The sequence below is a fragment of the Hoplias malabaricus genome, chromosome 1 (assembly GCF_029633855.1).
Source record: "Hoplias malabaricus isolate fHopMal1 chromosome 1, fHopMal1.hap1, whole genome shotgun sequence".
Taxonomy (NCBI): domain Eukaryota; kingdom Metazoa; phylum Chordata; class Actinopteri; order Characiformes; family Erythrinidae; genus Hoplias; species Hoplias malabaricus.
Genome location: NC_089800.1, coordinates 1,169,756 through 1,187,829, shown reverse-complemented (window position 1 = coordinate 1,187,829; position 18,074 = coordinate 1,169,756). Strand labels below are relative to the sequence as shown.

At 43.2% G+C, this 18,074-nt stretch overlaps 1 protein-coding gene across 2 annotated transcripts in view; it reads left to right on the top strand.

Moving 5' to 3' along the window:
- Window positions 1–18,074, top strand: part of ctdspla (CTD (carboxy-terminal domain, RNA polymerase II, polypeptide A) small phosphatase-like a) — a 41,818-nt gene continuing 23,744 nt past the window's right edge. For both annotated transcript variants that reach the window (XM_066676182.1, XM_066676174.1), the window contains exon 1: window positions 1–365. In XM_066676182.1, the coding sequence (XP_066532279.1) occupies window positions 287–365 (79 nt within the window). In that variant the 5' untranslated portion in view covers window positions 1–286. The remainder of the gene's footprint in view (window positions 366–18,074) is intronic.

Sequence of the window (18,074 nt, the reverse complement as noted above, 5' to 3'; positions counted from 1 at the left end):
GGAGGTGCTGGTTTTACGAGCGTGTGTGGAGACCTAAATGCAGCAGGATTGAATGAGCCGCTTCTGCACATCTTACCGGAGCCGAGATGTTGACGGTCCCGGCGGTTTAACGACGAACAGGCACGAAAAATCGGGATCTGGCGTTCACCGACAGTGGGATTTTAATGCGGAGAGATAACCGTTACCGTGTGCGAGACGGTCTTGGCTAGCTCGCTAGCGAACGACCAACGGCGGAAAAATACGAGTGACTTTAGGCAAGAAATAATAATAAAAACTCCCGTTTTCCATGGACAACACGTCCATAATCACCCAGGTAGCGAACCCAAAGGAGGAAGAAATTCTTTCTTCCAGTCGTCAAGAAAAAGGTGATATGTTTTCAGCGTTTTAAGCTGCTCCTACTGTGTAAAAATGATGAATTTGTTTTGCTGTGTTGACAGCTAAAGCTAACCTCTGAGGGCAAAGACAGGCAGGAAAACCTATTTATACAGCGACGACTATTTATATATATATACCTAAATAATTCCTTAAAACTCCATTTCTCTTTAATATAAGGTTAATTTCAGCTAATGGTTTGTACAGTTAAAACACTGTGACCAAGTTTATACAGTGATATATATCTGACAAAGCCTCACTTTATAGCCACGTCTTCTTACAGTCATTATATTAATTCCACTCTTTCCAGTCATTTTTCCGTGAATTATGGACAACGCAGAGAACGTGTGTGCGTGAGAGGACCCGTGAGCTGTGGATTAAAGATTAAAGACTAAAAACATTCAGTTAAATCTCGGATTTGAGGAAGGAAATCTAAAACAAATCACTGCATCTTCGTTATTACACTGTTATTATTCCTAACTGTTTCAGGTTTGTGGCAAAAGAGTAGTGCTCTCTCTGGTCTCAGTTTCTCTGTGTTTCTGATACATATTCTTAGCTTTAATCAGAAGAGATGTTGAGTGTAGATCCTCTAAGAACACGGTGGGATGTTTTGGACTGAGGGAAGTGTTTTGTCCTGCATTTGTTCTGCATTGCTTCTAAATTAGAAGTGGCTTGACTGGACTGTACTCGGTGGGTTTGGCCGGCGCTGGGCTGTCTCCTGTTGCTGGACTTTGCTCATGACTATTTTGAGGTTCTGGAGTATTTTGGTTCTGACCGGTGTTGGCTGAACAGGACTAATGTGACACCACATGTCTGAATGAAGTAGTCAGAACTTGTATGTTTATGTTGCTGCTGCTGCTCAATTATAATAATGTATCTCAGAGGAGAAGGAGAAAAAACCTTCTTAACTTTCAGTGGAAGCAAATGTAAAAGGATTTTCCGTTTCTATTGGTTCTGTCATCATGATGTTTTCATACGATGTGAAGGACAGTGGCTGTGTTCAAATGCTGTAATAAACTATGTAAAAAATGGAGATGCATGTTTTTAAATTGGACACAACGATATGTACTTATTGAGTTGTCAAACAGCAGGTTATAAATAGAACAATACGTTGCTGGACGTGTTTATATTTTTCAAGAACATTGTCTTAAGTATCATTATTAGTGCTTCATCCAATAGCTTACTTTTTGCATTGTTGTCTGTGTTAGAGACTGATGAAACTGTCTGTGAGACTCTGTTCTGTTCTCTGTTGTGTCTCCGGTGTCGACCCGAGGAGGATGGGTTCCCCGTATAAGTCTTGGTTCTATCCAAGGTTTCTTCCTCGTGTGCTGAGGGAGGTTTTCCTTGCCACTGTTGCCCCTGGCTTGCTCATAGGAGGCTTGGACCCGGATCTCTGTAAAGCTGCTTTGTGACGACTTTTTGTTGTGAAAAACGCTATATAAATAAAATTTGATTGATTGATTGATAGGGCGGCACGGTGGAGCAGCAGGTAGGTGTCGCAGTCACACAGCTCCAGGGGCCTGGAGGTTGTGGGTTCAATTTCCGCTCCGGGTGACTGTCTGTGAGGAGTGTGGTGTGTTCTCTCTGTGTCTGCGTGGGTTTCCTCCGGGTGACTGTCTGTGAGGAGTGTGGTGTGTTCTCTCTGTGTCTGCGTGGGTTTCCTCCGGGTAACTGTCTGTGAGGAGTGTGGTGTGTTCTCCCTGTGTCTGTGTGGTTTCCTCCGGGTGACTGTCTGTGAGGAGTGTGGTGTGTTCTCTCTGTGTCTGCGTGGGTTTCCTCCGGGTGACTGTCTGTGAGGAGTGTGGTGTGTTCTCTCTGTGTCTGCGTGGGATTCCTCCGGGTGACTGTCTGTGAGGAGTGTGGTGTGTTCTCTCTGTGTCTGCGTGGGTTTCCTCCAGGTGACTGTCTGTGAGGAGTGTGGTGTGTTCTCTCTGTGTCTGCATGGGTTTCTTCCGGGTGACTGTCTGTGAGGAGTGTGGTGTGTTCTCTCTGTGTCTGCGTGGGATTCCTCCGGGTGACTGTCTGTGAGGAGTGTGGTGTGTTCTCTCTGTGTCTGCGTGGGTTTCCTCCAGGTGACTGTCTGTGAGGAGTGTGGTGTGTTCTCTCTGTGTCTGCATGGGTTTCTTCCGGGTGACTGTCTGTGAGGAGTGTGGTGTGTTCTCTCTGTGTCTGCGTGGGTTTCCTCCGGGTGACTGTCTGTGAGGAGTGTGGTGTGTTCTCTCTGTGTCTGCATGGGTTTCTTCCGGGTGACTGTCTGTGAGGAGTGTGGTGTGTTCTCTCTGTGTCTGCATGGGTTTCCTCCAGGTGACTGTCTGTGAGGAGTGTGGTGTGTTCTCTCTGTGTCTGCATGGGTTTCTTCCGGGTGACTGTCTGTGAGGAGTGTGGTGTGTTCTCTCTGTGTCTGCGTGGGTTTCCTCCGGGTGACTGTCTGTGAGGAGTGTGGTGTGTTCTCTCTGTGTCTGCGTGGGATTCCTCCGGGTGACTGTCTGTGAGGATTGTGGTGTGTTCTCTCTGTGTCTGCGTGGGTTTCCTCCGGGTGACTGTCTGTGAGGATTGTGGTGTGTTCTCTCTGTGTCTGCGTGGGTTTCCTCCGGGTGACTGTCTGTGAGGAGTGTGGTGTGTTCTCTCTGTGTCTGAGTGGGTTTCCTCCGGGTGCTCCGGTTTCCTCCCACGCTCCAAAAACACACATTGGTAGGTGGATTGACGACTCAAAAGTGTCCGTAGGTGTGAGTGTGTGAATGAATGTGTGTGTGTGTGTGTGTGTTGCCCTGTGAAGGACTGGCGCCCCCTCCAGGGTGTATTCCCGCCTTGCGCCCAATGATTCCAGGTAGGCTCTGGATCCACCGCGACCATGAACTGGATAAGGGTTACAGATAATGAATGTATGAGTGATTGATTGATTGAAAACTTGTACTGGGTGATGTATCCTCCACCTGGACCATGACATAGCTGTTTAGTTTTAAAACAGGGTCCTGTTTGATTCGTATCATTGGCTAGCATCATAGTCTAGTGTCAGTTAAACCCTCTGCTTTTCTAGATGAACGTAAACACTTAATTTGACCATGTGATTCGGATACTTTGGTAAAACGGACATCAATGTGCATTCTTTCTATACGGTCCAATCCAAATAATCAGCGTCAGCGTTTGTGTGATTGAGGCCTTGAGCAAAATGTAAGTGTTAAATCAATTTAATGCAGAAAAATTAGTTGATGTACATTTAAATATAATTTAATGTTCAATTAAACTGTGATAATACGATCTGAATACCATGATATTGTAATTTTATTCATGTCCCTTACCACTAGTTTGAAAGGAAACCTAAACCACGGGCCTGCCCACGTGTGATATTTGACATGCTGCACTCTATAGAGTATAAACGCAGTAATACCTCCTTTAAAAACAAGATTTCTTTGCTGCTGAGCATGCAAACAGATGGCAGTCCTATGTCAGAGGGAGTCTAGTGTGGAAAGGACAGCAGAAGGGCAGAGGAGCCTGGGAACATGAATCGACCTCTGCCTGGTCCCCCGAGTGTGTTTGCGTGCCTGCTGGATGGACGGACAAGCCGAGGATACCCCTGCCGTGAGCAGATTTCCAGAGAGTGTCCCGAACAAAGGAATCCCTTTGTTGTTGCCTGTTTCTTGTTGCTGCTGTACTTTAAAACCAAACTGACACAGCGTGATGCTTGAGTGAGGTGGTGCATTTGTTTATTAGAAGCTTTCGTTTTTTACAATGTGTTCGTCGGGCCGTGCAACTCCTGGTTCGCTTTGCTGTTCCTCACGTTTATGCTGGCAAAGCTAAACCATAAATCAATCCTCGTTTATGCAGGCCAGTGTTTCAGTGTCTCTGCACTGTACACACACACACACACACACACACACACACACACACACACACACAAATAAGGTGAGACCAAGCACCATAATTAATGGAAGGGAAGGTACTCTACAGTTATAAATAGATAAATTGCAATAATTGCATGCCGAGATTTTAATGAGATTAATGACGGAAAGGAACAGCTTTTGAAGACCCATGTGGGTGTATCGGGGCAATTGTGGAATTGCCCTAGAGCAGTGCCTGAGCTTCAGCCTAGACCTAATAAAACCATTTATTTATATGCATTTGTATTTCACAGACATGTAGTTCGTAACTCAAAGGTTCAAACAGCACCTTTCCCCAGTTGAAAGAACTGAGAAGAAGGCCTTCATCTGTTTGCTCTCTGTCCTCATTCCTACAATGATTCCTAAAATTATTCAAGACATGAATAAATGAGTGACTGAAGTATGTTTCAGGATCAGAATTCAGACCAGCCTAGAGTCTAATGCCTTTTAGGCCAGCAGCCAGTGAACTCCATAACCACCAGGGACCAGGTATACCCACTACTACTGTAACGTTACAGTAATGGGAATCCTGTGATGGCATTTAAAAGAGTCAGATAAAGACATCCTTTCTCAGGCCCCAGCCAAAAGAGGATCTCCCACAAGCAGGGCGCTGGATCCTAATACAGAAATGTGTCCCCTCTAAATCAGGGTCCACATGTATCAAGCTTCTCAGCGCAACTGGCTGATCTGGGATCAGTCCTTGTCTTGTTTACATAATCCAGTTCGTTCTGCGAGGAAATGCGAAGGCTGATTGTAGGGTCTCATTCTGAGAAATCGGATCTGTTCAACCTCAGGTCTTGCACACCGGTCCCTCATATGGCGAAGAGACTTTTTACCCCGCCGGCTTTGGAGTCGGTCCACGCTCGCTGAATATTTCAAAGTCGCATGCTGCTATTTTCAGAGCCCTATCGGTTTCATTGTGTGCAGCAGGGTGGCTAAACGATACAAGCCATGTTTCTAAACACCTCGCTCTCGCGTGTGTTTATAGATTTTCTCCCCATGTATTATGGATGGACTTTAATGAGGTTAACTTCAAACTCTTTGTTCTAGGTTTTACAACAAATACAAGTGCAGTCAGGAAGGCCTCAGATGATATGAATGTGAGTTGTGGAGTTGAGACAGATGAAGTCAGTGGGATGGGAGCTGTTAATAACCTGTTTATTTTTGTGACTCCAACAGCAAAGTCACCAATCAGGGTCAGGATTTTTTTTGTTTTTGCTTCTGCTTTATTCGCTTCCTAGCTGTTCCTGTATGTATCATTCACATCGCAGTTCTGCTTTCTGCTTCAGATCTGTGATCCTTCATAGAAAGCTTGGATTCACAGTGATTATCAATGTACTCTTGTAGTTTAAAGGATGTAGGTTTGCTATTCCACCTACTCTTTCATTTCTTTAGTTTGTTGTGAAGCAGTTTCATTCTCTAACAGGATGAGATATAATCTGATATAGTGGAGTACAGTACGGCGGCTTGTCTCATGTCACATTATGACCAAACGGCGACTTTTCTCAGACGACTAAAGTCTGTCAGGTATCACAGGATGAGCAGTTTAACTTAATCAGATTACGAAGTGTCTGAGCTGGATGTTTCATCCCCACGCTGTAAACGCAGACTGTGTGTTCTGCTTATTCAGATTTTACTTCCACTTTTCCACTTGAGATACTCATAAAAATAACCGAACGGCTCAAAGATGAATCGTTTTTTTTATCGGAATCTCAGTCGGAGTGGTTGCAGATTTCCAATCGCGAGAGCTCTGGTTCTAACACGATCAAGAACCATGTCTCAGAACGTTTTAAATGGGGGATGTTTAACTTATATTTAGCACAGTTACACAAAACAGAGGCAACCAAACACTGCTGAGTACATGACAACAACCACAACTAAATGACAGTCTGGCAACGTACGTTCAGAGTTCAGAATTGAAGCCAGATTTCCTTGGTTAGAAAAACAGGCCTGGACTTTAATTCACAGAACATCCCCAGATACAATCCCCACTCTTCCAGCTCTACACAGAATTGATGATAGTCTGTTATTTAGACAATGCATTCTTTAAATCTATAAACATTGAAAAACTCAACACAGAATAGCTCTAAAAATGTTGACCAAATCTAATAAGAAAGACGGACTGGGACGTCCTGATGATGGGTTGTACTACTGAGCTCCTCAGACAGAAGGCGTGATTAGCTGGGTACAGAATGATAGAACTGCTCGCTGGAGAGATACCGATAAAGAACTTTGCTTTTCTACTCCCGTGACCTCTCTTCCATCTGTTAATAATATAAAAGATTTACACTCAGTACCAAGTACTTACGTAATTTATGTAGTTTACAGGATGCTCCAGGCTTAGCAAGAGGTAAAGTAGTTTTGTGGATCTTCTGTTAAAATATTGATGCTAGCTCCTTTATCCTCCAATCCAGACCTGCCACCTTCACTAGGGTCAGAACCTGTTCAATGAATGCTCTCTTAAATCTTTCCCTTCTCTTTAATCGTTTACATTTCCGAAACCGGGCTTTTGTAAATATCTCTAAATTTGTTTGTAATTACTACTTTGTGAAGGACAGGATCGTTCTCTCTGAGATTGTCGGGTTTTTGTGAGATTTCAATGAAAAGAAAAGCTCTTTGATTGATAATGCTTTGTTAGACAGTCATAGCCTTTCACTGACCTCACTTAAGAATGTGTGGCAGAAAGCTCTGGGATGAGCGGTGGGACACTGTCAGGATGTTTTCCTGTTATTTTCTTGTAATAAAATAATTGAACAAAATTATACATGTATGCACAGGCTGTGGGTGGCACGGTGGCACAGCAGGGAGTGTCGCAGTCACAGATCTCCAGGGGCCTGGAGGTTGTGGGTTTGATTCCCGCTCCGGGTGACTGTCTGTGAGGAGTGTGGTGTGTTCTCTCTGTGTCTGCGTGGGTTTCCTCCGGGTGACTGTCTGTGAGGAGTGTGGTGTGTTCTCCCTGTGTCTGCGTGGGTTTCCTCCGGGTGCTCTGGTTTCCTCCCACAGTCCAAAAACACACATTGGTAGGTGGATTGGCGACTCAAAAGTGTCCGTAGGTGTGAGTGTGAGTGAATGTGTGAGTGTGTGTGTTGCCCTGTGAAGGACTGGCGCCCCCTCCAGGGTGTGTTCCCGCCTTGCGCCCAATGATTCCAGGTAGGCTCTGGACCCACCGCAAACCCTGAATTGGATAAACGGTTACAGATAATGAATGAATGCACAGGCTGTACCCTAGTCTTTTTGCGCAAGATGTACTCTAAACCATCTTTCAGATGTCATAGACTTATTACATAAATAGAGTCAAGTATACATGCTTTTTGGAACTGGAGAAAATAAAAACACTTTTGGAAAGCAGTATGTGACTTATAGATATGGCACCAAGCCGGACAGGATACTGGACCCCATAATTGCCACTATACATGCAGTGAAGAAAAGTAACTTACTTATTTGACATCAACAAAGACCTCGAACATATGTCCAAATGTTCAAAAACATTCTGAACCAATCACTGGGACTGGAACAGAGCACTTACTGTTTAAAAGATAACATTTTTTATTCTTAAATTTCACTTATTTTCCAAACATTAATTCCATTTCTTTCTATTGGTGAAAGATAACAATGATAAATAAATAATTGAAAATGATACAAATGAGTGAATTCCCGTGTGTGTGTGTGTGTGTGAAGTAAGACTCTTTAGGTAAAGTACATTGTAGTTAACAGCCTCTCACTGGTGAGATGTTTGTATTTCCTTTGCTTTTTAAATTGTTTAGTTTTTCAGGATGGATTTGTCCAAAAAAAGTGGTGACGGATTAATATCTGAGAGCTTTCTTAAAGCTTTAGGGTCTTCATTGAGAAAGGCATCCATCGAGAGCTGTGAAGGAGGAGCTGTACACTGGGAATCGAGCTGTTGTACACAGTGTAACCAAACTGAGTAGTGTTTTACCAAGTGTCACATTGCTGTAATCACTGTAGAGCATCACAAACAATTATTTTTTGTTTTGTTTTGGGTTTTTTTTAAGCCTTGGGCTTCAGCAGTGACACTACATATGAGGTTTATAGCCCTAATTTTAATCAGAATGATCAGATAAGTTGGGGCATTTGAAAGTTAATGTAAATATTTAAAAGTTCTGATGTGTCCAGTGGGCTTGGAGTGTGTGTGCCACTCTTTAACACTGAGGCTGTTACTGTCTCATCCCCGGATGAAGGAGTTAATTACAGACTGCCCAGTGGACCTGTAGCCACTGAGACACTGATGTGAGTGGTTAGCGGGGGAGATGCAGTCCCTCTGCAGTCGGGCCTGTCAGGGGCCATCTGGGCCAAATGGAGTAGGTGGACTTCTCCAGCAGTGGCTCGAGCACTGAGTGAAAAAGCCGACAGCTAGCTACAGGCAGCTGCTTGGAAAAGGGCCTTCGACGCCCTTGTGAGAGAATCTGTGTGTTTGTGTGTGTGAGAGTGTGGCTCACGGTTCCAGGATTTGTCTGATCACAAGCTGACCCTAATGCATTATCATTTCTCCATTGAAACTCTCATTTACTTGTTTGGTTTGCGATTTTATATGAAAATATTCTCTCTCTCTCTGTCTCTCTCTCTCTCTCTCTCTCTCTGTCTCTCTCTCTCTCTCTCTCTCTTTCTCTCTCTCTTCTCTCTCTGTCTCTCTCTCTCTCTCTCTCTCTCTCTCTGTCTCTCTCTCTCTCTTCTCTCTCTCTCTCTCTCTGTCTCTCTCTCTCTTCTCTCTCTCTCTCTCTCTCTCTCTCTCTCTCTCTCTCTCTTCTCTCTCTCTTTCTTTCTTTCTCTCTCTCTCTCTCTCTCTCTCTCTCTCTTTCTCTATCTCTTTCTCTCTTTCTCTCTTTCTCTCTCTCTCTCTCTCTCTCTCTCTCTCTCTGTCTCTCTCTCTCTCTCTGTCTCTCTTTCTCTCTCTCTCTCTCTCTCTCTCTCTCTCTCTCTTTCTTTCTCTCTCTCTCTCTCTCTCTCTCTCTCTCTCTCTCTCTCTCTCTCTCTCTCTCTTAATTGCTTGCTATTTGTCAGTAAACACATCTATTTTCCAGGAAGTGCTTCTATAAATGCCTTATAATAGTATTATTGGTTTTATATCCCTAATAAAAACACACCATCCTTTATATTCATCAAATAGTGCAAGGTCAGTTCTATATAAATATCTCTCTATATATTTTAATTTGATATTGCGTTTATGATCATTATCTGTGACTGTGGTTTTAATAGATATGTTATTGCTTTTATGCAGAAATGATCATGCGAATCATCAGCTCAGTTTCCACTGTTTGTTTTTTGACTCTAAATTGCACGTGACTATGTAACTACATATGTTTTACCCAGCCCTTATCCTTGAGATCCACCCTCCTGTGGAGTTTCATTCCAACACATCTGCTCTAGCCATTTAAGGACTGCAGGGACATCCTGGCTTTAGCGCTATCTGTAAAGCACTGTGGTTCTATAGGAGGGTATCTCTGTAGAAAGATGGTTCTGCATCATGGATCAAACACTGGGCTGGGCTTGGCCCCGGTGTGACATTATTAAGGGGCTCCATCAGCAACCATGTACAAGCTGGGTCCTATTCCCACATTATGCTCCAAAATGCGTGTATATCGGAGGCACTAAACACGGGACAATCCTCGTCCTCAAGCTGAGGATTAATTGAGCTGGCAGCAAACAGGAGATTGTCAAAACAGATCAATAGCACTGCTGAAGTATGTTAGGCAGAGGCTGACTGAGATCTGTTTTGTCGAAAGCAGAGCCTTTATAGATTCCTACAGAAGACTTCGCTTAATGGCGGCAAAGAAGAAACTGGTCTGAAGGCATTTAAACAGAGACGGAACGCAAATAACCCGCCGTCATTATTTTAACCTTTAATCAGTGTGGACACGTCAGTAATGTCAGTTATTAAACAGATTATTAGATAACCTGTGTGCGCAGTGGTTTTAAAAAGTGTTCACAGCATGGAGCATTAAAAGCGAAGGGCATTCCTTTACCATAAGCTACAGAGCTGAAAATCACAGACGTTAATCTTTATGTATCTGAGAGAAAATGTGAGAGCCACTGTGGCAGACGTTTAATAAATGCTTCACTGCATGGGGACACACAGCAGATCGCTTGCGTAGTCCTCAGAGTCCAGGGTGAACTCCATTTAATGGTGAGTGCGTCTCCAGGGAGAGTGTGTAAATGGGCCAAAAGGGGTGTGTGTGTGTGTGTGTAGAAAGGTAAATTCAATTCTTATAGTGGATTCATAGACATTGAATCACCTGTCTTCAATCAAAGATGACGTATTCCTCCAAGGAGATATCCGCGGTATAACAGTAAGTTATATGTTTAGCCTGTACGTCATTTTTGATCCCACACAAATTAATTTAATAGAATTGAATTCTAAACGCTGCTTAAGTTGTGTCTACCTAAATTTAAAGCCAGGATCAGCATTTTCTTCGGGTCTGATGTCAAGTTCAGGCTCTTCAGGATTCTCAGAGTGTGCTCCGCTGTAGTGAGGCTCACTGCCACATTCCACAGGAACGCCATAGTGACTGTAGTGGCGTTTGACACAGAGGCTCTGTAGGGTTCTCCAGTCTCTGTCGAGCTTGAAAGCTTCATTTGCATAGTGCTCTTAAGTTATGTTTGTTTGAGGATTCACAGATGTGGGATCTGTGAGCCAGTGCTGATATCTGATATTTTTCACATAGATATCTGCTGATGAAGAACCTAGATTCACCTGGATTACAATTATAGAGAAATGAAATGAAATAAATAAAATACACATTGTAGAGAAGTGCCTCAGCGTAATAGAAATCTTCTGCTCTTGCAGAGTGCGTTCAATACATCCTCAAATATCTGCAGGAAATATCGACCAAATCTAACATTTTAACATTCACCATTAAATCCATAAAATACATCTTTTCAGCAGTGGAGCAAATGTATTTCATAATATTTACAAACATATTTATTTTATATAAAATAGTTCAGGGCAGAGAAATACACACAAATTGCATGAATCACTCTGCAATTGACTGCGAATGAAATGCCTGTGTTCACTATGGCCATACTAAGAAACATGCATTTAATTGTCATTGTACAGTATGAAATGAAATGTGTCCTTCGCATTTAACTGATTCTTGGAGCCATGGTCATTTCCAGTGAAGTAGCCTGCGTTTCTACACGTTTAGAGGGGAACCGAGGATGCGTCATGAGCAGGGGATGTGGCTGCAGCTGAATACAGGCCTAATTCAGGTGGCTGCAGGTAGGAAGAGAGTGTGGTGGGCCCTATGTGAAGCTCTAATGGATTGGCGTAGGATATTTACATCTTATCCTGTGTCTGATTATAATTACTGCTGAGCTTGTGAACAGCAGAGAACCGTAACCAACGCAGAGCCTGGTGTCGCGTCAAACACAGCCCCAGAAACACACACAAACGGAGCGTGTTCCTGTTTTATTTCCTGTTATTTATTTATATGAAACGGTGTAAATGACCGTGTCCAGCTTCACTGGGGGATAACGCTTACAACTTTCCTGGTTCGCAAACTAGTTTCTGTTGGTGGAAACGTGCCGAACTGTTCCAAGTTCAGTTCTCAAACTAGAACCGTTCTGGTTCCTTGTTGTTGGAAAAGTGCCACAAGTCAGTCATCACTGTGCCTGAGGAGCAGTTGATGCTATGGTGCTTTGCTCAAGGACACTTTAGTCATGGATGTTGGGGGATGTGACAGTGTTGTTGTTTCCCCACAACACACACATATACACACACACTTACACACACATACACACACCCCATTCCTGTGGGTCATGGAAATCAAACACTTTCTGGTCCCAAACTTGCTTCTCTAACCATTAGGCCACGGCGGCCCCACTGTACACACGTTAAAAGGTTGGGTCCAAAGTTATTGTTCTCACTCATTCTTAAGTGAACAAGACCTGATGCATTGTTGCTGGCATCAGTTTCAGCGAATGTGGACACTGAAACATTGATCATTGTTGTCAGCCCAGAAGTATGAATAAATGCACACTTTAAATGTTTGTATTGATTGATTAGCTATGTCAAGAGGACTGTATCCTCTTGAGTCCTTTAAGATTTATTATATTTAACACGAATACACCTTGCCTGTGTAGAGCTAGAGCAGAATTCTTATTAGAGGTCTTGTGGTCAGCAGACATTTAGTACACAGACTGTACACTGTGTTCAGAGGTTATATAAAATAAAGACAATGTAGTCAGACAGTGTAAGAAGCTGGATGCATATGTTTCAGACAGTTGCACAATGGAGGCATTAGCCTACTTAGTTCCAGTGATTCAAGCATTCAAACAGTGTCCAAAATGCAAAGAGAACCCAAAGAAAAGTTATAGACTTGCACTAGGCCACTTTTAAACAATGATCGCAGCAGTGTGTGTTGTAAGAGAGCGGAGCAAACAGTACGTCAAACCATAATCCAAAAACACTGGCCCGAATCTATCTGTCTGTACAAAATGGCAGATAGAAATGGCCCAAGTCTGATTTCGTGATCAAATCTGATCTAAAAATCTCAGATTCAGTTCTGATCTAAAAAAAACAATTCAAATTCAAATTAGATTTTTTTTGCTGTTCACTCAGCCACACAAACAACACATCTGTGTCACGTATGAAGAAATAGATCAGATTTGGGCCATTTTTACCTGAAGATTGAATGGAGCCTAATGTGTCTTCTGAATGAATAAATGTAAACATCGGTGTTTCTCACCTCTAGCCCCGCGGTTCCCCCAGCTCTTCGCGCTGGTTTGCTGGTTTCCCCACTTTAACACACCTGAATAATTTCATTAGCTTCTTGCCCTTGAGTTACGTGTGTTTAAGAATGGACCTATGCGGTCCTGGATCGCTTCCAGCAATGGAGCAGGCAAAGTAGTGCGCTAAAACAGTGCACAGAAAGTAAATGATGTACCTGACCGATATTTAGATTTGTTACTAAACCCTTACATATAAAACGTGGGTCTCTGTAAAGCAGATTTATGTGATTTTACAAATATTTATATCGGTTTTTCCATTAACAGATGTGTACATGAAAGTAAACGGTTCCTGACGTTCTCAAATCGGTGCATCCCTAGTCTTCTTTGGCTTTGTTAGAGCTTGTTCATAAATAATGTTGGTTTTAACGACCCCCTCAGGCCATCGATTAAACCATAAATGCTCATTTCTCTTCTTCAGGTCAGTGTGATGTAATCTGAAGTCATTTCCAAAACAAGGCCTTAAAACTTTTGATGCAACTCTACACCTTTGCGTTCATTCAGAACCTCTGCCTCCACCCAAGCCTCACCACGCTTTACCCACACTTTTAAGCCTCAGCCAGCTGACGGGATTGGTTCCTTAGTTTCGCAACATGTGAAATCCTGTTTCATCGTTTCGTAGTGGATCTTTAACTCTGTAAGTCCTTTCGATTTTTCGAATTCTGATTTGTCATCGTTCATTAATCTGTAATTAATTTCTTCTGCTCTTAGAAACCTCAGTGGAGTTGTTATCCTCATTTTCGCTGTCCAGTCACTTGTAAAATGAGTGTAGCCTTGGTCTTGTTTACACTCCCGGTAGAACGTCATCCTTTGCTTTGTTTGTTATGTAAGACTGAAACAGTCCAGAAATAATTATATCTGATTTCCACTTGTTCCACATCAAAGGGTCTCCGCATATTTCAGCAACTGAGATGTAAACAGAGCATTTCAGATTGGTTCGATTGGAGGGAAACGTATTAAAATGAATCATGTTCCTTCTGCAGTTGGCTCGGGTTTGAGAAGTGTGTACTCACTCAGCTACAAACATGTTAGCTCCTTCAGCGATGGACACGTGTAAATTGTATTAGCTGATACTTCAGCCTTAATCACTTTGTGTGTCGTTTTAAGCACCGCACTCACGTGGCGTTTTTCTTGATAAATTATTGTCCACGTTCTAGTAAAACTTTACCTCAGGAGGTTGTTCTTGGAGCCCATGTATGTTGAGGTCGAGCCAGCGCTAAATGAACTGTGTATGACATTCATGTTCACAGCTCTCCTCATTCTTCTCTGAAACCCAATGTGCTGCATCTCCCTACAGACCCTTTTTCTTTATACCAACTGTTTCTGCTCCCTCTCTTTTCCTTCTCTCCTTCTCTCCCTCCCCTCCATTCTCTCTGTGAACCTCCTCCTCTCAAAACTACGTGGGCTGTGGTTGCTGCCGCGTTGCATAACGAGCCCAGATAGTCAGATCTCTCTCATTGTTTTTTTTTTCTTGCCGAGCTCTCTGCAGCTAATTCCGCCGTGCCTGTCACATCCTTCATCTTGCCTCATGCTTGAGCTGCAGTTGCGTGGCCTCGGGGTGCTGGGAGCTCCATACAGAACGGTGCACTCTGACGGGACGGGAGGAGAGAAGCAGGCTCCATCTAGCCAAGGAGGACGCGCTGTGTTTCTGCTGAACGGCATAAGGACTTGGTACATCTAATGTGGCTGGCCTGAGACGTAGTGTAGTTCTGTGTGTGATGGAAAGGCCTCTTTGAATTGGACACAGTGGACAACAAAACACAATAAATAACACTACTGTGTCAGCGTTATACACCAACCAACGCCACTTTTTACTTTTTACTGAGGAATGCCCTGCTACCTGAGGCTTTTGATCAGCTGCCAGTGTAGCTGTAGTGAAATGCTCAGCAAAACTGTGTAACTAACTGTTTGCCCCATCAGAATCGACTAGTTTACTGAAACAGTACACAGAGCTGGAAGGGAACAATCAGTATTGATCACTACAGCTACAGCAGACTTCTTACTGTGATCTGCTATTTTAATTCCTTTCACACTTCTGTTTTTTAAGGTTTATTTAGGACATGCAACTATTCTGTAAAGATTTAAAATGAATACGTATTAATAATAGGTACAGTAAATAATTGTAGATATTAGTATTATTCATTCACTGTCTGTAAGCCTTATCCAGTTCAGGGTGGCGGTGGGTCTGGGGCCTACCTGGAATCACTGGGCACCAGTCCTTCACAGGGAGACACACACTCACACCTACGGACACTTTTGAGTCTCCAATCCACCTACCAACGTGTGTTTTTGGAGTGTGGGAGGAAACCCACGCAGACACAGAGAGAACACACCACACTCCTCACAGACAGTCACCCGGAGGAAACCCACGCAGACACAGGGAGAACACACCACACTCCTCACAGACAGTCACCCGGAGGAAACCCACGCAGACACAGGGAGAACACACCACACTCCTCACAGTCACCTGGAGCGGGGCTCGAACCCACAACCTCTAGGACCCTGGAGCTGTGACAGAGACACTACCTGCTGCACCAACGTGACGCCCTGTTAGTGTTATTACTTTATAATATTACAGCTCATGCAGTGCAGATTTAAAAACTCAAAGTGGAACTTTCAAATAAGAAAAACATTTAACATTTTAAATAAAAGAAACCAAAATAAGATTTTAAAATGAACGCTAATAATAAGATAATAAACTACTCTCTGGTGTCAAGTGACCTCCCTAGATATGTATTAGAGAGTGATACAATACACTGTGTATAATTTTATTATTATTTACTTTTTAATCATCTTCGAATGACCTAAATATATTATTATGAGTAAATAAACAAACAGATAAACAAATATATTTTAAACATCGAATGTTACTATTTTAAGTTAAATCTCAAATAATCAAATTAATGCCTTAAAGCTGGAGTAGGTCTTAAAAAGGTGTTTGTTAAATTTCTGGAAGTAATTTTTTCATCCCAACAACTTTAATGAACGCAAATAATGAGTGTTTTTCTGTATAAGCCACACTATGTAACATTATGAATATTGAAATTGCAGTTTGAAAGAGGCCAGAGCTGCAGCAGTGGCTTAACAACGTTTAAATGAGGACATTAACCTGCAAACAACAGCTAGAACAATGAAAGTTAACCCACAGTTAAAACTGACGGCCTGCGTTCTGCGCTCAGAAAAAAATGTCTGATCTCCTTGGTTCAGAAAAACAGACCTGGACTTTAATTCATAGGAAATGATTGCAATTTAAATCCCCTTTTATTTCTACAAAATAATCTTTCATGTAGTATATTATTATCCTTGTTTATAACGTAGAAGATGTTTGGTGTTTTATTACAGGAGTCTGAGAATATGCTTTATCCGATCTTTTAATCTCACGTGTCTAATGCTGTTATTAAAAGAGCTGGAATGTGAAAATGTAGACTTGTCTTGTCATGTGCCATGTCCTGTGTTCATGTGAGTGAACTACCCTAGTGACTGCATTTGGTAAATGATGGTTGAGAACTCTTCTGTGCTGGAGATTAGTCACTCACCGTCATGCTGCTATTAAATCTAAGTGCATGTTATCTTCAGCGTAAAATACTAGCGCTCTGATACTGATTACACACAAACAGAAATGTGAAAGACGTACTTAGACATACTGAGAACACTAGACTGTGAAGAGCGTTCTGTGTCTGCCTCAGTGATGTCCTCTGTCTTACATCATCCACAGGTCAGCTGCTCACTGTCTAACGTATAGAGAAACATGTCAGAGTAGAGTGAGCGGTCGTTCAGAGCCAATTACCTTCGACCCGAGGACTTTACAGTGTCTAGCTTTGTGTTTTGCAAATGGTTGTTTAATTGACTGAATTAACCACAACAACAGTTTGCATAGTTTTTAGGCTACGGATCAGCGTTCTTAAAAAAGGGGTCGTCACATTTCCATGAACAGTTTCCTCTGTAACTGCTCTGTTACCTAAACGGTGCGACCCGATTGGTGGTATATAAAGAGTCCTGGCTCCCTAGCCGTGGTCGACCTCCTCAGTCCCTTTGCATCTCTCACTGCATAAAGCTCTGTGGGTGCTCACCGAGGGCCAGCAGTGTTTCCATCTGAATTATTTAAACCGCAGCAGAGCCTTCACCTATCCCTACACCTTCACTGCCATGCAGCCACAACCTGCCACTTTACATTTCTCTCTCGCACTGTCTGTTTTTCTGTGATCCTCTGTCTCTCCGGCTCTGGCTCTTCGTCGGTTTTCTCCGCCGCTCTCTGCTCACTTCTGTAACTGGACCGTCAACAGCGCTCCCTTCTGTAACAGAGGCACGGTCGGGGGTTCTTTTCCGATGGGCATTTTTTTCCCCGCTGCGGGTCGGAGGGTTATTATCTCTTCCTGTCAGGAATGTGAGGAATTTCCTGAGTTTCCTCTCCTTCAGGCCCCGAGAGGCCCTGCCCATGCATGTGACAGCCCAGCATCAGATTACCTCTTTCTCAGACTGTGGGAAACATGCTGCCATTGAACACAACGCTGCAGATTCTAATGTCAGTTTCCACTTAAGCAGCCCACTGTGACTACACTGAGAAAACAGCAACCGTCACAACAAGGACCAAGCTCAGAAAAGGCATGTAGCTTAGGATCTCTTTTTGCAGCTTCGTCCTATAATCAGTGTCTGGGTAAAAATTACTGTTTTTGTTTTGTTTACGAAAAACCAGAGCTTTCCGCAGCCCATGGATCCCTCTAGGCGCATCTCCGTGGATTCCATCACTTGCTTCACTAAAGCAGTCATAAGTCAGTTCTCACCCTGGTGTCTCCTCCAGTATCTTGCTTTTGCTTGACAAACGACTGCGTTAAGCCCCGACGCTCTCAGCCCCCTCGTTAACCGCTGTTTGTTCAGCAGCGTGAGGGTTTAATGGAAAACGTTGCACTTTAACATTTAGCAACGAAGTGTAATCCTCCGGCTCAGACAGAGAAGCAGAGGATGGCATTACCATGCAAGCTGACTCCAGCCACATTCCTGTGGCCAGCCAGAGAATATGTTTTTAGGCAAGAGCGTGTGTGTGTGTGTGCGCGCCTGTGTGTCTGGCAGCACCAAACTTCCAGC